The following is a 22,210-nucleotide window of genomic DNA, read 5'->3' as shown; positions in this document are numbered from 1 at the left end:
ACCTTGTGATCGAGGTTCTAACTTTGATCCTTTCATTCATTTGAACATGTCAGTCACAATAGTTATTTAATATTTCATCTTTCTATTATTTTTTTTATTTGCTAGTGTAAATATTTTTAAAATTGTCAAAGTATATAATTAATTTATTACAAATGAGGTAATCGGACAATTTTAATACATTTCATATATCATATATAAACTCAATATTATTATCGGATGCGCATCTTTATATATAATAAAATTCTGAAAAATTATAATTAACATGAGTTAACAAGGGAAAAAAAAAAACGGACAGATAGAAGTGCAAAAAAAAAAAACCATTTAATAGACTTTCTCATATCAATCGATAAAAATTAGTTTTCAAAATTTCTTATATCAACTTTTCATATCAATGGATAAAAATTTGTTTCTGTAAGCATATAAAATAATAAAATCTGCAACGAGCATGGTGCAAAGATTTAACGGTTTTTAAAAATATATATTCAAAAGAAACATTAAATTAATATTTATAATTTTCATTTAATATGTTTCACAAAATTAGTAATGTCATTATTTTTATATGTGACTCTGCGAACTTGCAGCTTATTTGGCTTTTGTGTTCTTGGATTTTGTGGAAGGAACGTAACAATCGACTAATTAATAATTCTGTTAATCTAGTCCCTCAATTGTTATATAAGGTTAAATTATTATCTTTGGGGTTGTTGAAAGCTAAAAAGGTTGTGTTTGTTTATGGTACGCAGAGTTGGTGGTCAGACCCTTTAGCTTGTTTGGGCTTTGGCTAACTAGTGTAACCTCTGTTTGTTGTATTCTTTAACTCTTGTAACTTTTAGTTGTATCCTAGGCACACCTTGTGCTTGGGAACCGCTGCTTGGTGTGTTATATAATTTCATTTTGATTTCTTCAAAAAAAATATATATATATATAGGAAATTGCATATGATGAGGGAAGAAAAAATGGAAATAAATACACGTTATGAAACAAAAATATTCATTCATAATATCAAAGATAATTAATTAGATATCTTGAACGGCATACTTAAAAGAAAATGAACAAGGACTCGTAAAATTAAGGTCCTCTTAACTCCTAAAAACCAAAAAACTTAAAAAGGAAAAACTAACAAGGGCTCCTAAAAATAAGGCCCTCCTAATTATTCATTAAAAAAAAAAAAAGATATTAAACTTGATCATGCTTGATCCCCTAACTAAACAACCAAGATCATGCAGCTAAATTAAGCGGCATGTGACGCCGAAATTCCTGGTGTTAACCCTAATTTCTTGTAGTCCAAGCTTTCGTCCTCATACACATCCCACCACTTCTTCACCAACATCTTTATATCCTCTCTTTGCATATTTTGTTCCACTCCAGTGTACCTCCATGGCTTAGACCCCTATATTACGTCACCAACGTACGTTAACGTTAATTGTTTCACAAAATTAAAGGAAATTAAAGTTAAAAATTATATATAGAATATGGAAAACTTACAGCAGCACAGTAATGAACAACTTTGACCTTTTCAAGTTCAACATTCTTAGGGGGACGCCATAGCATGGCCAACACAAGATTGTAAACATTAGGAATTGGAATTTATATTTGTCATTGAAGTACATGTTCAAAAAATCCTACAAAACAAATATACAAATAACTTGATAATCCAATTAATTAATTAATAAATGATTTATACAAGAAGGTTAATTAACTATTAGGTACATGCTCAGCAAAGGAAGTTGGCTCAGTGACTTGCAGTTTTTGAAGGAGATCATGGTATGTAGCCATGTTAGGTTCATAAACAAACATGCCAGCATTGAAATACAAAGGTGGTTTGGATCCAAAGTTAGAGGGCCATTGAACCTTGTCTGGACATTGCTGACAGTAACCAATTTGATATTGCCTAGTGTGACGCCAAGAGGCCTCACAATAACAGTCCATCACAGCATAGAAATAGTTATTTGGCAAGTCAAATAAGTGGTCAATGTTTTGAAAAACTTGTATATCACCATCAAGGTAAATCATCTTCTCATATTCCTCAAACTGCAACATTAATTTTACAATTAAAACATAATCACAAATCAAGTTTAATTAGAAACAGTAATTAATGCAAAACGCAAAAGTATATGGGATATTTTGTTTTACAATAATATGGGATTTATTTTTTGAAAGTATATATTTGAAAATGAAAATAGTTTCCCTATCAACACAATTAAAATCATAAATCGAGCGTACAATGTTACACGTGGTAATTAATGTAAGGATCTATTTATAGAAAGTATATATTTGAAAAGAAAAAAGTTTCCAAATAAAAAATTACTCTCACTTTCTCTTTCTTTTGGGAAAAAAAAAAATAAAAAAACCTACTTAGAAAATCACATGCAAAGTTACCTAGAAAAGTAAAGAATATGGATTGAAAAGAGGGAGAATGATTGCTTACAGCCCAAATACGTAGTTTGGAGTAGTTGATGACATAATAAGCCATAGCAAATTGGGTTTGATTCTTAGGAGGGTAAACAGGTGCAATCTCTCTAACAATGCAACCTTGAGCGATGAGAATATTCCTATGTTGCTCAGGAACATCAGGCAACACTGCAACCACTAGAGGGTACATGGTTTTGACCTTACGAAGACCTTTGGCTAAACCAACCACACCTTTGACATAGTCACCATTTCCAACAAGGAAGGTCACAAAGGCGCGTTTGGCGGCCTTAGGTTGATCGTCGGTGACGGTGGTTGCAGCAGTTATGATATGAGGAGGAGACATGGTTTGTTTTTAGGGTTGTTTGGAGAAAGGGACGGATAAATTTTGTGGATTGTTTTGCTGCTTGCTAGTATGTTGGTAGGAGAAATAGTATGCTTGTTTATATAGAGCAGCAGAGGGTATAGTCGATATTTCACTGTTCAGAATTAATCCAACGGTTCGATAGGTGATCTTGGAATTATAGGGTCAATGATATTTGCTATGTTTGTGAATTTTAATATTTTTTTGACGCAATGATTAATTTTAATAGGGAATTAGAAACTAAGGAATAAAGTGATAGTGTAAATTTGGCACACGGTTAATATTGTATTTATTTATAGAAATCTCTGATTTCATTTAGTCACACATTACTCCTTCAAAAAAAAAAAAAAAATTAGTCACACATTATAATATATATATTTTTTTTAGCAAAGTCACAACATTATAATTGGTCAGTGCGATATTTTATTTGATTATCCGCAAAATCTTGAGATAAATAGCAAACAATTAGCAACCGCATTAAAATTCGTGCATGTCTTTGATATTTTATTTTTAATTTTATCTTTAAAATGATAAATTAAAAAAGTAATTAAGATAAGAGTTTTTCTATTTACACCCCATGTTTTTCTGGTTACACCCAAATTTTCTTAATTTTTTTTTATAATACCAAAATTGCCCTTTTATATAAATTTTCTTAAAACCCTAATTTTATTCATTGTGAGTGAGTTTCACCCTCTTTCACCCCACAAAGCGATCGATCAAACAATTTGATGTTCAATATCAATCTCCATGAAAATTTAAGAGTGAATCAAAATATTTTTCATCCATACTCAATTGGATATAAGTAAGTGAATTTCTTCTTCTATTTGCTAGTTTCAATTTTTTTTCTTCAACTGCAATGATGCACTGTACGATTACGGTTTTAATTTACATTGGCAAGGTTAACTTAAATTCAGTTTAAGTAGGTTCATGTAAACTGAGTTTACATGAACCTACTTAAATTGAGTTAACATGAACCTACTTAAACTGAGTTTACATGAACCTACTTAAACTGAGTTTACATGAACCTACTTAAACTGAGTTTAAAAAATCGCAGAACTGTGAATCGCAGAACAAGGAAAACACAAAATCAGAACTGAGAACCCGTAACAAGAAAAACACAATCGATTGAAGAACAACACTTGCTAACCTGATTTGCTTCGAATTTTATTTGAAATCATGAATGGATGTGAGAAAGTATGGTTTTGAAAATCTTCGCAGAACACAATCGATCGATTGGAGAATTATGGTTTTGGAAGAAGGGTTTTGGGGTGTAACCAAAAAAGAAGGAATAGGCTTTTTGAAAATCAAATTTTATGAAAGGGTAATCTTGTCATTTTGGGGTGCAACCATGATTAACTAGGGTGCAAGTAGAAAAACTCTAAGAATTAATGAATAAAATTGCCATCATGAAGTGATTTGATTGAAAACATGTCTAAAAAAATTACCCCGTCTAAAAGAATATTGAATGGTTTGATTACGTGGCTCATATTTTTGACTCACATATATCAATTTTATTAATGATTGATTAATTTCTTGATTTTGTAATTAATTGGCCATTTGAATGCTTGATGTTTTTTTTACTCATATTTAGCTCACAAATATGAATTAAATTAATGCTATTAATGATAGATTGAGTGTTTGATTCAGTGGCTCATATTTAACTCACAAATATTAATTTAATTTTTTTTCTTCAAGAAGTTTAATAATTAGAGCTCACACATGTAAATGTGGAGAGGTGGCGTGTCTGGAGTTCGAACTCCGACCCCCACATATAATGTGTAATATCCCTAACAACCGAGCGAAGCTCAATTTGTTAACGATAAATTGAATGTTTGATTTTGTAATTAAAAAAATGCTAAAAAGTGTCCATGGAACATTAGTCAAGAAAATCAATATAAAAGCATTATATTGAAAAATGTTGAAAAGTTATATCTCCAAGTTTCAACCTTTTGTAAGTAAAAAATTTGTTGTTTTCAATTCAAAGTTTTTGTTTTTTATTTTCTTAACTAATCGACACTCGTTACCAGAACCCTTATAATTAACTTGCTACTTGAATGCTTGATTTTGTGGCTCAAGTTGACTCATAGATGACACACACACATATACATATACATATATATATATATATATATATATATATATATATATATATATATGGTTGGTCTCTATGCCTGCTTCATAGTCCCGGGTCTCTCAATCTTCCAATCCAGCCTCCTTTCTAGATATAGATCTGAGTGACCTTTTTCCCTCTTATTCAATTAATTACTAGGCTTGGTCTAGCCCCTTCAAATGTAGCTATGGAGGAGGGCTGACGAAGGAAGTATATAGTGAATTGGAAGTAGGATGACTAAGTACTTCAATAGTAGAGTAATGACTTAAATTATGTTAGGATCTTGATATGGAGATAGGTAATAGTAAGAAGGATGTTGATGTGGCTAAAGAATGAATCTTTCATTTTAGAAGGAATAGAGAATAAGGACTAGGGAGGGGCCTTATTTAAGTAGGAAGAGGCTGAAGATGAGGCGGTAGACACAAAACGACTCAAAGAATTACATAGAAAAGAACAAGGCCACTCGAGTAGAAATTGGAAATAAAAGGGTTGTGGGAAAGGATCCAAGAGGAAGTAGGTTTGTGGTGAGCCCCGTCTAGCGGAGACGACCAAGGTCTGGTAGCGTCGGTTCTTTGACATGTCGAGGTAATCCCTTCTGACTAAGTGACGAAAGCTTGAACTCGAGTGAAATCTTGTCTGAGTTCAGAAAGAAGTGGAACGATAAAGCGTACTTTTAATTCTGGGAGGAATCTTTTAGTAGGGTTCAGATTGAACTTGAAATGTAAATGTTTCAGGTATCGCTAGAGAGTCAATAAAAACCAAGGTTGCTCCTGTGGTTAACCCTGGGCCTGACTAAATAAGGAAATGTTGGGGATGATTCTAACAGGTCTTGCTCTGATCTAACGCGAAAAAGAGGACCAACAGAGACTGCCTGAAGGAGGAGGGGTCAACTTGCTGCAGGAATGGTTGAACAAAGGGCTTGCCCTACTAAAGTTTGAAAGCTTCAATTCAAGATTTATTATTAAATATTCAATCCATTAGCGAGAGAACGAGAAATTCTAGTGGACAATGATAGTCTTGAATAGCTCCGACGGAGGAATTGACCCTCCCCTAGTTCTATGAAAATGGGAGTTGGCCTATGGAGATAGAGGAATTAGGCGCGCGAACGACAGTGGTCTTTTTTGCGTTCAAGATCAAGAGGCAGCCCCTAGTCTTGTTTTTCTGTAACGGGCCTTTGGCATACTTTACTTCGTCGGTCTTTGCCCGTCTTTTTTCTCTTTCTGTAATGTAATTGAGAATTTTTTATTGGAAGGGGGGAGACGTGGACTTTTCCACCACGTTAGGCTCGTGAGTCACTTTTCGAGTCAGAAATTCAACTCTTGACTAAAATTAACAAGAAAGTTTTTGATTAAGGAAGATTGCACTTATGCGACAAGAGAAGGAAAAAAGGCCTTGTATATAGCTCACTTGGAAGGAGAAGAATGGGAATATCCTAGAACTAAAATAGTAAGTTTATTTATATAGAATATATAATAAGCGGAATCTTATAATTTACTGGAATTTGCTACTGTATAGGGGACCATTTCTTTCGCGTCATTGGAAGACGAAAGGGAGTCCGCCATAGCTTCATCACTCGCTGTCACTTAATACTCATATGATGTCTCCTAACGCTAACATATGATCTTTTCAAAAATAGGCTATTTCTGCCAAATAGTCTTCTGTTGCGGAGGATGGGATGTTCTCGGACTGAGGTCACAAAGGAGAACCTTACATAACTCGAAAGTTAATCCCTGCCAGTCAGATAGATCTTTCTTTAGAACATCTTATCTAAGTGTCTAGTGTCATGGTTTGATCAATCAATCGAATTCAAAGAACAAGGGAGAACCTCTAGTAGAATAGAAGATTCTGCCATCGCTTAATCAAGCGCTACTGCTTCATTGACTTGTGTCGTCTGAGTTAGAAAATGTGGTCTTTTATGCAGCAGAGTCCTATGTCTACCGGCCTTCTTTTCCTTTATCATCAGGCTAGGGATAAAAGATCATAGATAGTCCAGCATAAGCCTAGAGATCCGGGATAATATAACAGCTTTTATGCCTATAAAACTAGAAAGGCATGGCAGGAAAGGCTTCAGTCCGTCCTTAATTGAAACTGAAAGGGAGGGCTCACCCACTTATAGAAGAGTATGGGTTGACCCCAGTTTCCGGTCCTATTCTGACTGACTTTCCCCTCGCCCGAAGGTCATTATAGCAAGGAGCCAAAGAGCTGACCTAAAAGCAGAAGCTACCTTGATCTTCTACTTATTGATTGAACGCCAAATGAGACTGATTCAAAAACAAACTGTTATCCCACGACCAAGATTCTTCCCTTCCTCGTGCTAATCTAATCACATCTCTCTGTATTTCCGGCTTTGCCGAACGACTGTCCAAGTCTTCCAATTCGGCCAACATAGCTGAGGAGTAATCAACCACATTTAAATAACTCTCTCTGAATCGATTGAACTGTTAGTTTCATGGGTAAAAGAAAAGGGGACCGTACGTGAGCACAAAGGGGGTAATACCAGTACTGCTTCTTTAGATTAGACGTTCGATATATCTAAATAACTTCGGATAGTAAATCATGCCAAACTCTACTTACACAAAAGAAGTCATAGTGTGGCTGATCATCCGAAAAGACCAGCTAAGCATCATTGGAAAAACCCTTCTTTCATTCTCGGTTAGTTAGGGCTTTATCTTTCGTTCGCTTTCGCTTCCTCACTTGCTATCGAGTGAAGCGGTGCTGGGATTGGATTTTAGAGCAACCTGGGTGAGGCATAGATCTCGAGTTTCCTTTAATCACGAAGTCGCACCTGAACTCGAAGTGCTAGCCCTTTGGCTCCAGAAAGAAGAGTCTCCCCTGCAGCGGAACGTTGCTTTGTTTGCTCGGGCTGTTCCGGTGAGGAAGGGCGCTCATTTGTCGGTGGAGCTTATTTGTTTTTCTCCCCCGTTGGTTCCTCTGTTTGTTTTTTTTGTTGAGCTGGGGGAGGACTTGTTCTCCTAACAGAGCAGACTAGCAAGTCTCGAAGATATGACAACAAGATGCTCGGGTTAAGGTTCCAAGATAACGACTGGCTTTCCGCCTCTCATCTTTCTTTATTAATATGGACTTCATTCTGTAAGGCTGTTAGGAGCCGAGAGAAGGCGAAAAAGCAGATAGCCCCTTAGAGAAAAATGCCTGCCCCTATCCGACGGAAGACCTTGGTGTGATCGCTACAATCGTTCCTTGTTCCCGTCGAAAGTAAGAATTGAGGAGCGGTCAACACTGTATGTTGTAAGGCCTCTTAAATTAAATGAAATAAATAAGTTTATAGTAAGTCTCGGTGGAATCTATTCCAAAAGGTATCACCCAGCTAGGCGAATCTGCTTCAACTCCACTACTACTAAGGTAGTACTCAATCAAGTACAAGTAAAAAAAAAAAAAGATACAATTGTCATATATATATATATATGACAATTATCTTAAGAGTTTTTCTACTTGCACCCTAGTTAATCATGGTTGCACCCCAAAATGACAAGATTATCCTTTCATAAAATTTGATTTTCAAAAAGCCTATTCCTTCTTTTTTGGTTACACCCCAAAACCCTTCTTCCAAAACCATAATTCTCCAATCGATCGATTGTGTTCTGCGAAGATTTTCAAAACCATACTTTCTCACGTCCATTCATGATTTCAAAGAAAATTCGAAGCAAATCAGGTTAGCAAGTGTTGTTATTCAATCGATTGTGTTTTTCTTGTTACGGGTTCTCAGTTCTGATTTTGTGTTTTCCTTGTTCTGCGATTCACAGTTCTGCGATTTTTTAAACTCAGTTTAAGTAGGTTCATGTAAACTCAGTTTAAGTAGGTTCATGTAAACTCAGTTTAAGTAGGTTCATGTTAACTCAATTTAAGTAGGTTCATGTAAACTCAGTTTACATGAACCTACTTAAACTGAATTTAAGTTAACCTTGCCAATGTAAATTAAAACCGTAATCGTACAGTGCATCATTGCAGTTGAAGAAAAAAAATTGAAACTAGCAAATAGAAGAAGAAATTCACTTACTTATATCCAATTGAGTATGGATGAAAAATATTTTGATTCACTCTTAAATTTTCATGGAGATTGATATTGAACATCAAATTGTTTGATCGATCGCTTTGTGGGGTGAAAGAGGGTGAAACTCACTCACAATGAATAAAATTAGGGTTTTAAGAAAATTTATATAAAAGGGCAATTTTGGTATTATAAAAAAAAATTAAGAAAATTTGGGTGTAACCAGAAAAACATGGGGTGTAAATAGAAAAACTCTAATTCTTATAATATATATTCGATCTGATTTGATTAAATGTGTGTAAAAAGTTTTACTCAATATAAATTAACTTTATCATTTTTTTTTATCTTAGATAAAGTGGTAATCCACTGAAAATAAACTCATACACAACTGTGAGGTCCCGGGTTCGAACCCGGGTCACGACGTCCGGCCTTGCAATTTTGGCATTTGACAGTTGAGTTAAGACTTCTAGACTAATTTTATCATATTTAATGTTAGATAAAAATTCTTTTTTTTTTTGGTAGATAGACGAAATTGCAAAGCCATTATAAAACTCACACACACAAGTGGAGGTACCGGGATTCGAATTCGGTCATGGCATCCGACCTAACAATTTTAGCATTTTGTCAGTTGAGCTAGGATCTGTAGATTGTTAGATAAGAATTCTAAATGTGTGATCATGTAAACTTCACCCTGATTCAAGAGTATGGCCGCTAAAACCACCAATAAAAACTTATTTTTTATTAGTGTACAAGAAAAATCTTCGTATTCTAAACAAAGAAGCCCCATAAATTATAGGGATGACCTTAGTTTATTCAGTTGTTGCTATTCGTTTCTTTTGGGATTCTTGCTCTTCTTTACTTATGAGAAATCAAAGTTTTGTGGCTTTCCATAGAACTTATGTTTATATGAAGAGAAATCAAGTTGTTAACTCTATAAAAGGTTTGGCTTGTCGTGTGTTAGTTATGAAAATGTGTTTAATACAACATGATATATCAACCGTTAATTGAACACTATTACCACGTATGTAAACACTACTTAAATATGCATGTGTTCAATACAACATGATATATCAACGGTTAATTGAATACTAGTTTACCATGTATGTAAACACTAGTTAAACATGTAGGCACCTTTGCAAGAACGTAAACAACCTCATTTGTTTGCCTTCCAAGCTAAAATTTATATAAAAAGAAGAAAAGATAGCTTTGCACTTGCAAATATTGTCGCCAAATTCTGTCAAACAGAAAAAAAACTACCCACTACCAATTTTAAACATGCACTCTTCTGCTTAACAAATACCCTGGTATAAAAGTCATGTTGTAGTTAATAAGAGAGCTAGAATTGTCTCTCTTGAATAACAAATAAAAACGTAGCTGGGTTTCTTGGTGGCACCACCCCCTCTAACACTACAGAACCAGCACCAATCATAATATTTACCAAAATACAAATGATCCCGCAACTGTAAACATTCCATCATGTTCCCTGCCAATGTCACATTTTGCAAAATTGCCACACTATGCTTATTAAGATGTTTGTGTCGGTTTGGCAGTAGAGTGAAAGTGAGGATGTAATAATAAATAAAAAATCCAGAATTTTGTTGGGGGTGGGGTGGATATTCAACAATTTATAAGCAACCATCATTCATTACTAAAAAATAATTCTAAAGCTACAAAGTCAATAGTAAAGCTAGAAGATTCAGAAGACAAGACACTTCTGTTAATAGAAAATAGAAACAGGTACATTCACATTGCAGGCATGCAAAGTTATGCGCAGGTTAGGTTATGCTGTAGGAGAGCCAATAAAAACAGCTTATACTGGAGAAGTGGCAATGCTCCTAATCCTACTTGAACGCCTAACCGGAGTAACTATCTCCTCTTCGCCGCGTCCCTATAAAAACAATATGATGAAACACATTAGAAACAATTCAACATGTTAACAGTTAACAATGATAAAATGATGATTCAATTAACAATCAACAATACCCACCTTCGGAATTTTCTCATACACTGTTAGGCTTCCATAGGATGGTGAACCCATGGAGTAGTCAGAAGAGGCCAAAGACTCTCTCCTATGGTAATTTCGGCGCTTTTTCTCTACGCTGATAGCTTCATTCGAATGATTCACTCTGCTAGATGAGCTCTTCTCAAAGCTGCTCATTTCTGAAGGGCACGATTCTCCAACCACGTCCATCTCTACAGGCACATTCCTCATAGATGGCTTATCTGGGGAAATCTTCTTGTCCTCAGATTCAATCTTAGGTTTCTCTACACAACTAGTAATTTTTTTGCTTCTGCTTTTAACTTTCCTTGACCAGTTAAAAGTTGCACCTGCAATAAAAACTGTACCTGCACAAAGCAGCAGGTATAGCACCATGTTATGAGGACTGTGAGTTGCTTCTAATAGCTGCTCATTCCCTCTAATTGCAGCATCTGTGCCAGCTGATATTCCCACTGCTTGGCCATCCGTGTGTATCTCAGCAACTTCTGAATCTGAAACTGGTGAATGCTTGAGATCTGCATCACTTTCTTTGCCAATTAATTTACCATCATTTTCTTGTTCCAGCTTTGTATCTACATTGCTTTCACCACACACTTCATTTTGAATTTCCGAATTTGAACTTGGCATATTTTCATTATCATCATCCTTTGGTGTTTGGTTTCCTTCTGAGATTACTGACTCAACCAGTTGCAAATCCTGCTTTGGTTCTACCAAAGCAGTAGACTGGCCCGTGAGTACTTCCTCAGACTCTAAAGCATCTCCAACTTCAAAGTTAGCATCAACTTCTTCTTCCAACTTTGCATCTAAATGTTCATGTTCAGCCTGCTGTTCTGATTCTATATAAGTAGCAGGTTGTCCCTTGTGCACTTCCTCAGATTCTTGAGCATCCAATGCAGTTTCGAATCCAGTGTTCATTCCCATATCATGCTGAAGTTGTTCTTCATATACTTCATAATGCTCTGCTGAAATATCACCAAAATACTCATCCATAGAAATCTCTGAGGCAACGTGTGTTTCTTGAACAGGAGGGCAAGTGTACCCTATTTTATTTTCACCGCGACCAAAGATAGGACTCTGATTAACTGCACTATAGTCGTGCAACACAGTCAAGTTAAAGTACTGCAACTGAGACATATTACGCACTCCTCTGACATCTGAAATCAACTCAGAGATTGAAGACAGCGACTTAGTATACCAAGTATGCAAATTCCGAGAGAAACCCTCAAAATTCGCTTTTGCAAACTGAGAGAATTGATCAAAGTTAGCCCTTGCAAGCTCCGGAAATTCAGAAGACTCATAAGCCTCATAAAAGTCTTCCAACACAGCATGATACCCTGGAGAATTTGGGATTGAAATCGATACAAAAGCAGTTGACAGAAGCAAAATTAGAACAGCAACCTTTGATCTCAAAGAGAAGCGTGGTTTTCGCAACTCCTTTGCTTCAACTGTTTTCTCTGGCAAGAGAGTCCTAACAGGACTTTGTTCAGAAATTTGATCATCTTCCTGCTTCACAGTTTCGTCAGAAGAAACATCCTCCGATGATTCCTTCTGTGATTCATCAGACTGAGTATACTCGGTGACATCTGTATCTGAAAAGTTTCCTGACAGATCGAAACTATCCTCTAATTCCATTCGCGGCTTTGGTTTGTAATGTAGGAATTGTGGCCTAGGGGATAGGTAATTTGTTTTAGGGTCATAAGGTGGCACAGAGGGATCAGTATCAATTAGAGGGTCTACGGCATTAGCAGTGTATGAAACTGGAGGAGTAGCCGTGGCTGGACTAAGCTTAAAAGTAGGGTCAAGGTTAACAAAATCTGAATCATTGTTTCTAATCAATGGAACATTTTGAAATGAGGGTTCAGTGTGCACAGTTTCAAATGAAAAATCTGAATCATTGTTTGGAATCATAGGAACATTCATACGCATAGCATCAAACGACAAATCATACATAGGAACAACATTGGACTCTAACAAAGTTTCACCACTCAAATCTTCAGACTCAAAACTCGGAAAGAGGATTCTATTATTCCCATCTAATGAAGCAGCATCAAGCCTTTTCTGTTCTAAAGGATCAGAAAAAGTTACCTTCCGAACATGAACTTTGTTGTCAGAAGTAGGAGTAGGCTCGTTCCTCTCCGCAAGGATTTTCTTTCGCGGTGACTCAGCCATCTTGAACGAAGCAGAGATCGTCGGAGACATGAAATTCTTTGTTGATTTCGACGTTGCAGCTGGTGATCGAACCTTTGCTGGTTTCATAAACTGATCTTTTGCGTTTTCTTTGTCATCAACAAAGCTTTTTCTTGAAAAATCTGCATCATAATAGTAATACCAAAATTAATATATAAAAATAAAAATCCAACACAGATTAAATTTCAAATTGAAGTAATTTACATGACATATATCGCAAATTGACGGTAAAAGATACCTGAAGGACTATTGGCGGGGGTGTGAGAGTGAGAGAAACTGGATCTAGGGTTAGCAGCGATGAGGGAAGGTTTAGAGAATGGATTTCCAGAGAAACTTCTTCGCATGGGGTTAATGGTTTCTGAATTTCTTGGATTAGGGTTTGATGAATTTGAAACTGGAGGAGATTTGTCGTTGTTGAGAGGCATTGAATCGAAATTGAATTGAAAGAAAGATTAGGAAAATGAATGAATTAGGAAATGGAAGTGGAAGTGAGAAGACAAAGATTAAAAGAATGTAATGTAACCCTAAGAATTGAATTGAGAGATTCTTAAAGATTGAGAAATGAATAGGATGGTGTGAGTGTAACGGCTATATTTTCAGGCAGGTTTAAAATATGGTAAGACGAATAGAGCCGTTAGATTTAACATGTCTGATTGGAGAGAACTAGCCGTTTGTCAAAAGGGTGCTTGCGCTATTTGAAATGTGACTTTTTCCTTTTCTTATTTTTGAGTTAGGTATTGACCCGGCTTTTTTTCAGCTTTTCTACGTTTTTAAGAAGAAGTTAGGCCAAACACAATATCAATAAAATACCTTCGAAAAAGAGTACTTTTTTTAGAATGCATAAAATTGAATGGAATGAGCTTTAACCAAAAGTTGTTGAATGCTACTTCAAAAAACTATTTCTCCCTAATTTATTTCACAAGCACCTTTCTTCAACTCCCGCCGGCAACCTTTTGTTTTATTTTTTCAATACGCTTTTTTCATCCATTTTATTTTTTTTTATTTTTTTAACCGGTCCATTTAATTTTTTAATGAGGTTCCATTTAAGTTTATTATCTATTTTTTTAAGGAATTTTATTATCTTTTTATCACTTATATATTACTCCCTCCGTTTCAAAATACATGTCCAATTTTTCCAATGTGCACTATTCACTTGATTTACTTTGACCATACTTTTTAACTAATATATAAATACAAATATTAGCATGTAAGATGTTGTTTGATTTGTCTCGACAAATATTTTCAAAATATTAAATTTTTATAATTTTTTACTTTAGAAAATTAAAGATATTAACAGTCAAAATTATGCATTGGCATATGTAAAGTGGTTGACTTGGACATGTATTTTGAAACGGAGGGAGTAATTTCAATATCTTTTGATCATCACAACCACGCAAATATTTGTATTCACGCTGTCAATGAATGACACCGAATATTTTTATTCCCTTTCTTCAACCACGGAAATAAACACACACATTAGTGTTTAGAGTAATATTTTATGTTCCTCTTTTTTTTTTCTGTTATGCTAATGCGTATAATTTTTGTTAGTGTTGTGTAATGCGTATAATTATTTTTATAAAATTTTGATTTTAATTAAAAGTACAAGTGTAGTTGCCTAAAAAAATTATACTTATATATAATTTACACATTTGTATTGTAACAAACTATGCATATCTTTTTCTTATTAAAAAAACTAAACATATCTTTTTCAATGACACCAGCAATGTAACAAATATAATATTATATATATAAATTCTTATCTTTTTGACCAACACTAAAAATATGGTATTCTTATAACAAAATTTGTTATAGAGTATAATTGGAAAAGAAAAAACCAATTATTCTCATTATATACACACACATATACATATTATAGATATGATTGAGCGTGACGAAGAAAGCAATATAAATGAAGAAATCAGTTCATATAATCCAGGAAGAGTGCAAGATGGAGGCTACATGAATAAAGTTAGAAATCAAATAGGAGTTGCGTTGATGGAGAGTAGAAATATTTGAGTTTGTGATGATTTATGTCTTTAAAAAAAATGATTATTGTTTTTAATTTTCCAAACTACTTTGATATTATTTATGTTATTATTTGAGCCTCCTTAAATTATTTATCCTATTCAAATATTTAACAAGTCGTTTATATGATGATACAAATTTGTATTCATGTTACACAAAATAAACGTCATTGAGTAAATATAGTATTGGTAAAAATATATCTTTTATATTTTAAACATTTTTTCCCTTCAAAAAATATTTTAGACATTTTTTTATTTATTATGTTAATTCATAATGAATTCAAAGTTTTTTTTATTTATAGACAATGCATAAATATATGCAAGGTCCCGGGTTCGAACCCCAGACACCACCAAAAAATAATAAATTCAAAGTTTTGTACAATATTTTGCCAAACAGCTTTTAACTCAAAAATAACTGTAGAACTAAAAAAAAAAAATAAAGAAACCAAACAGCTTTAACCTTTTTCTTAAAGAGCTTTATTTTAACTTTGTTTTAAAGTAACTTTTAGACCGAAAAAAAAAGTCTGGTCAAACGGTACCTTAGAATCACAAAATAATACAAAAGACTTGAATATCAATTTTTTTTAAGGAGAAAATTGAATATCGACAATAATATGGTTAGAGAGGAGGCCAATTTTTTTTTCACTCACCAAAAATAAAAGAGGAGGCCTATTTTTGTAGGACCTCAAAAGAAAGGAATGTGAGCCATGCCACGTATAAGTGCATGCAGCCAACGTGTTATATCGTATGTGAAGCGTTGGCTCAAGGTTACTAGATCAACACGGTGGTTGGAGTTATAAGTTTTTTTTTTTAACTTAGATCATCGGTTGGTCCAGTATTGCCGGATTAGATCCCCTCCTGCATTATATATCCTGTCATCTCTCCATCTTTCAATCCAACGGTTGAGAATTACAAAGAAAAAATTAATTAAAAAAATGGCACTATTGAAGAGAGAGAAAATAAAACATGGGTGAACACAAATGACTTCACCATTATTTCTCCGCTTCCATTTAAAAAGAAAAATAAAAATAAAATCACGAGAGCATTCATAGAGGATTTCTTTTCAAGTAGTTCTGGTTTTCCATGTTCTTTTCTGGTTTTTTCATGTGAGCTGAAGCAACTAATTTATAAAATTGTTATGATAATAAGGTTATGCAGAGGAACAAGTTCGTTGAATTGATTATTTTTCTTTAATACCTGCAAATTAAATGAGTTTATATAACTTGTGTTGTGGTGACAGAGCTATAACAAGGAGTTTGGTGACATAAATCGCTTTCAACCTATTTGATACACACAAAGTCTAGCAAAACAAGTCTCTTACATGTTATCCTAAAATAAGTAAAGTGATATGGTAAAAAAAATTCAGCTACAATTAAACATTCGGCTTCATCAAAAACAATGAAACATTTTTTCATTAATTCAATTTGATGTGATTACATAACAGTGGTTCAAATAAACTTATAAACCCCTTTACAAGTACAACCGTTGACCTAATTTTACAATAACAATGATCAATATAGGTGTGAGTTGTGTTATATATAAGAGAAAAAGAAATCACCGCCCTCATCCTCTTGTTGTTGAAGTCGTAAAAGGTTAAACGAATTGTTTGTAATTGAATTGGACGGAGGAGGCAGAGAAGTGACGGTGGTGGTGGAGCGGTGCAAAGGCTTGAAGAAGATGGTGCGTGATGGCTTTTAATTTAATGAGTTGATCTGTATTTTTTTTTTTAATTATTATTTCACTTTTGGGATCTCAAGGATTAATTAATCCAACCGCTGATATTAGCGCAGGACAAAAGGCAGGAGAGAAGAAATTGGAGAGGATCCGGATCTCAGTCTTGCCCACTAGACTAATTGACAAAAAAATAGTGTTTGATAAAATGAATGAGAGACCAAAAAAATGGAGAAACAAAAGTGATTACGAAATAGGAATTGAGTTTAAAATTTGATTTAGATGTTTTTTTTTCTTTAATTTGATATCTAGTCTAATGATTTACTAGACTATTTTGAAGGTTTAAAGTCAAAACAAACACCTAATTGATTAGTCCATCATTAACTTATGCATGCAGTAGTTAATTAATATGAAAACATCTCATTATATATATAATTATCTAAATTTAAAATCGTTAATTAACGTCATCCATTGTTTAATAGATCCAAAGAACGTTGATTTGATTCTTACTGATAATTAATGCATTACAACATTGAATTTGGAGTTAAAAAAATATCCAATGTGGGATGGGGATAGAGCGAGGATACTCGTACGAGGCACACAAAAAATGTAGACATGAGTAAGGATCATCTCCTTTTATAAAAACAATAGAGATTGTCATTTAGGAAGAAGCACACATAAAAAGTAGACTGTGGATCCTACCAACAAATGTGTCTCATTATCGTTAATTATTATCAAGTTATATTATGTCTTTATCTTTTCAAATGGAACAAATAGAAAACCAATATTCTATGTCGTTATATTTGGACGTAGGTATGGTAACGAGTAAATATTTGAAAATAGAATATAGTGAAGGTAAAACCCGTTCTTCTCCTGCCCCATTGTCATGCTTATTTCTAACCGAAATTGTGCGAATAGAATCAATGGATGATAAAATTGTTTATTGAAACACATATTATGGGAAAATTGAGAGTGAGAGAGTTCAAGACTGATTTGTTTCAGATTCATGCTAATGCACACATTCCATACTTCCTTGTGATCCAAGGAGGGTAAATTTGAAGGAAAAAAAATGATTTTCGTGTATGGGTGTGAGGTGGGTGTGTGTTTGTTCGGTAAATAGGCACGAAAATTGTGGCACGAGAATTGTGGATGGCTTTAAGAGCAAAGAAGGCCCACCGAAGGAAGGATTCATTTCAATCACCTACAAAAATAAATTCAATCTTCATACCGTCACACAAACGAGTCTGGGTATGCTTCATTTAATATCAGCTCCATTTACCCTATTTAGGATCCTGGATGAATGACATGTGGAAAAAAATGAATTCATTCAGATTAAAAATAAACAAAACATCAGTTTTTTTTAATTAAAAAACAAAATAGAGGAGAAACACGCGCTTCTCTTCTTCTTCTCTCTTACGTGAACTTTACTCACTCTCTGCTTCCCTCGGAATCTCTTCGTCTCCCCCTCTCATCAGCGCCAACAACCACCGATTGTGCCGCCGTTCATCTCAATCGCCGCCGTTCATTCATCTCTCATAACAGGATACTCCTCTCCACTCCATGCATCGTCCCCTCTTCTGGCCGGTAACCGTTGTCTGGCCGCCCTCGTTTGAAATCAGACAATCGCCGTCGTTTCAAACCGTGGTATGTGAATCTTATATCACTGCTATTGATTTGTGCATTATTTGGTTTGTGAATCATATATGGTCTAAGCTTTATTTGGTTTGTGCATTGCTGCTATGAGTTTTATATCGCTGCTATTGATTTGTTCTGTTAAGACTATTGCTACTATTAGCTGCTATGTGAATATATTTCAATCAAGAGTATTGTGCATTTACTAGTTTTTGCATCGCTGCTATTGTTAATTCTGCTATTCCTACTATTCTTATTCATGTGCTATCTAATTTATATGATAAAACTTCTTGTATGCATTTCTTTAATTTAAACCGTTTGTTGTTTTCATTTCTTTTATGTTTATTCTTTTCTTATTGCTCACCACAATCTCTGACCCTAAGACTTTGTACGTACTGTCTCAGAAAACATGGATTCATCATCAATTCCAGATTGTGTCGATAAATGGGTGAACAATATCCATGAACAAAATGTTCATAACGAGAAGCGATCAAGCAACACAATTCAAGCGACACAATCAAGCCAAGTAAGCAACGGAACTCAACATCAAGATACAATCCAAGCAACACAATCAAGCCAAGTTAACTCATTGTAATTTCACAGTTTTGATATGTGTGTTAGGAGACTTGTAATCAGTGGCGGATCTGCTTGGAGACCTGCAGATGCCACTGCACCCCCCAACTTCTCTATAAATATGATATTAGTCATAGCATGACACATGAGTAATGGCTGGTGCAGTGGTTAGACAACCCCCTAACTATCTTGAGGGCGTGTGTTTGAATCTCCCATACCCTCTTTTTTATATTTCAACTAACGAACCACCATACCACTGCTTGTAATGTTCAAGTACTCTAATGTGTTTGTTATGAGACTTGTAATGTCCAAGTACTTTGATGTGTTTGTTAGGAGACTTGTAAGGTTTAAGAATTTTGATGTAAAATATCACAAATTTGTCTGTTATGACAGTGACAGTGAGGTGCTGGTTTAACAATTTGCTACTGTTTTTTTGAATTATGACAGTAACAGTGAGATTATACATGTGTTTTGAATTATCACAAATTATGTTGAAGTACTTTTATCTTGTATTATGCATCTTGTCCATTGCTCAAATTTGAGAGAATGCAACATTTTTGTTTTAACAGACTTGTAATGTTTTATCGAGAATCATGTGACAAGTTTTTGTTTTGGCGGATCCTTGTGTGGATTCTGGTGCTGTCATTATTGCTGTACAGCGGCTGCTCCTTGTTCTGGTGGAGGAAGTTCTTTTTAAGCTTCTGTTTTGTGTTTTGGAGCTCTTTTGGTTCTGTTTTGCGCCCCCTTGTGCGGCTGGTTTTTCCAGAGGGCGTTGTTCTGGTTGTATTTGTGGTAAGAAAACTATGCGAGGAATGGAATGAAGTGAAACGAAGGAATTGGTTAAGTAACAATTTCATTCATTTTATTTACTTTCCCTGATCAATTTGGTTTCCCTATCAAATATTAATTTGAAAAGCATTCATAGGTTAACATTACTTACTTTTATAAATATTATCAAAATAAATAAACAAGATCAACCAAATATATTCTTTTAAAATTTGAAATTCTTCGAACGAATAGCCAATTTTGTCCTTAGAATTTTATCATGATCAAGAGTTGAATTTTATCATCATCATTTCAATTGTTTCAAGTTATCATGATCATTTCAAAACAATGAACAATTTGTCAAGTTTATCATTCATCTATCAAGGTTTAGGAAAAGAATAAAGTGTAAAAGTTGAAATCCATCATCTTTGTGAAGTTTCAAGTCATATGTAACAATATTGAACAGAATTATCAAAACTATATGACATAATTATCTCTGTGAAATCTCATGCCTTCAACATTCATGGAATAAGAGACTTGACAAGGGTAAAAGTGGCAGAATAAGAGACATAATTATATTTTACAGTCTTGTAGTTGTTGTCATGAGTATTTAGAAATTGGCAAGGGTAAAAGTGGGTAAATGAATCGTCTGGTGTGGAAGAGAAGAGAAACAATGGTGGTTTGGTACGTGAGAGCGGCAGTGAGACGGCGGTGAAGAGAGAAGAGGGAGCGGTGAGAGGAAGAGAGAAGATGTTGTGTTTGCTCGATAGCGGCGGCGCCGGCAGGAGGCATGGCGATGAGTGAGATACGCTTGAGAAAGAGGAAGCGCGTGTTTCTCCTCTATTTTGTTTTTTAATTAAAAAAGCTGATGTTTTGTTTATTTTTAATCTGAACCATTGAATCCCTTTCTTCCACATGTCATTCAATAAACGAATTCACACGGTCGCCTTCTCCCTGAAATGATCCTATTCTGTGAAGGTCTCCGTCGCAATATTCAATCCCCTAACGAATTCATGCGCGGTGTAACTCTCCGTTTTCTTAGCCGCATCAATGAATACAAGATCCTCGAACACCATCACCCTTTCGTTCGTCGCAATGCAATTCTCGCAGTTATGTCTGTTTACAAGCTTCCTCAAGGAGAACAGTTACTAATAAACGCACCTGAGATCGTTGAGAAGTTTCTCGAAGCTGAACAAGATCCTTCATGTAAGCGTATTGCTTTTCTTATGCCGTTTTCTTGTGCTCAGGATCGTGCTATCAAATATCTTTTTTCTAATATATAGATAACATTATTGCTTGGGATGAAGATGAACAACTTCAAATGATTGTTTTGGAAGTGATTAAGAAAGTTTATAAATGGAATGAGAAGTGTGAAAATAAGTGGAAATATATGAAGATTATTATATCGTTGTTGAGTGCAAATTCTACTTCTGTTGTTTAGTTCTACACCTAATGCAATTAAAGTTACTGCCACTACTTATTGTCAGTTATTACTTTCTTCCAAGAGTGATAACAATGTGAAAAACTCATTGTGCTTGATCGTTTGAATGAGCTTAATAGGGAAATTATGGTTGATATGGTTATGGATGTGCTTAGGGCGTTTTCGAAGGCTCGTAACTATGTTGTTGGAAGGAAGATTATTGATGTTGCTCTTGAACTTGTAACTCCTGAGAATATTCATGAGGTTGTTGTGATGCTTGAGAAGGAGGTTGTTAAAACTAAGACTGGGGAGCATCTGAAGAAGAAGTATAGGAAGATGCTGGTGGAGGCTATTCATTCTGTCACACAAACAAAATCATTGCACTTTGTCTAGTTAAATAACATTATTGCATGCATATTTGAAATTTGGTGAGCTTTATAGGAACAATAGTTAAGTAGCTATCACTCTTTTTTTTTTTTTTTCTTTTTCTTGAAAGGAGTTATTACTTGTTAGAACACAGTGCATTGAAGATTGTATTGAGCTTACACTCACTCAATTGGATCAAGCTAAATAAATTCTTGGTGAAAGTTAGATGGAGATAATTCTGATTCTTCATTTATAGATTGATCCCAGGCTTTCTTGTTCAGCAAGTTATTTTACAAGCATTGGATACACACTAGTTTGTTACAAAGTTAGTCACACAACTAACTTGAATTAACAACTATAATATCACTATAGTGAACATCGTTTTTTATTTTCAACTCAAGTGACCCTCACTTTATTAAAATAAAATTTAGACAAAATAATGAGATTCTAAGAACAACGTTGCTCTGTACGGTTAAAAAACGGTCCATAAAACGTTATCAAAACAAAATTGTCCATATAATTGTGTCCAACTTGGAGCTATCTGGACGTAAATTTGGAGGTAATGGTAATGGAAGAAATATTATATAATTGTGGTACCATATGTTCATAGATGCTGAGTATTCAGGAAATGCACAAAGTTTAAACCGGACAAAAGAGGCATGTGACCATTTCACTTTTGAAGCAGGG

General features: G+C 34.5%; 1 protein-coding gene and 1 pseudogene across 1 annotated transcript; both read right to left on the bottom strand.

Moving 5' to 3' along the window:
* Positions 1–1,228: 1,228 nt before the first annotated feature.
* Positions 1,229–2,916, bottom strand: LOC25494296 (galactinol synthase 2-like; annotated as a pseudogene).
* Positions 2,917–10,188: 7,272 nt separating this feature from the next.
* LOC11444182 (uncharacterized) lies at positions 10,189–13,717 on the bottom strand. The gene is made up of 3 exons (XM_003610390.4): positions 13,311–13,717; positions 10,874–13,194; positions 10,189–10,774 (listed from the first exon to the last, which is right to left on the bottom strand). The coding sequence occupies exons 1-3, from the start codon at positions 13,495–13,497 to the stop codon at positions 10,697–10,699; spliced, it is 2,586 nt and encodes an 861-aa protein (XP_003610438.1). The 5' UTR covers positions 13,498–13,717; the 3' UTR covers positions 10,189–10,696.
* Between the last annotated feature and the right edge of the window lie 8,493 nt (positions 13,718–22,210).

This window comes from Medicago truncatula, chromosome 4 (assembly GCF_003473485.1).
Source record: "Medicago truncatula cultivar Jemalong A17 chromosome 4, MtrunA17r5.0-ANR, whole genome shotgun sequence".
In the NCBI taxonomy this organism is placed as follows: Eukaryota; Viridiplantae; Streptophyta; class Magnoliopsida; order Fabales; family Fabaceae; genus Medicago; species Medicago truncatula.
This window is presented reverse-complemented; position numbering and strand designations above follow the sequence as displayed.

Excerpts from the sequence above, each read along its gene's own strand:
- LOC11444182 (XM_003610390.4), bottom strand. The coding sequence starts at position 13,497 with ATGCCTCTCAACAACGACAAATCTCCTCCAGTTTCAAATTCATCAAAC. Across the intron at positions 13,195-13,310 it reads CCCCGCCAATAGTCCTTCAG|ATTTTTCAAGAAAAAGCTTT; the intron begins GTATCTTTTACC and ends ATTATGATGCAG. Across the intron at positions 10,775-10,873 it reads TGTATGAGAAAATTCCGAAG|GGACGCGGCGAAGAGGAGAT; the intron begins GTGGGTATTGTT and ends TTGTTTTTATAG.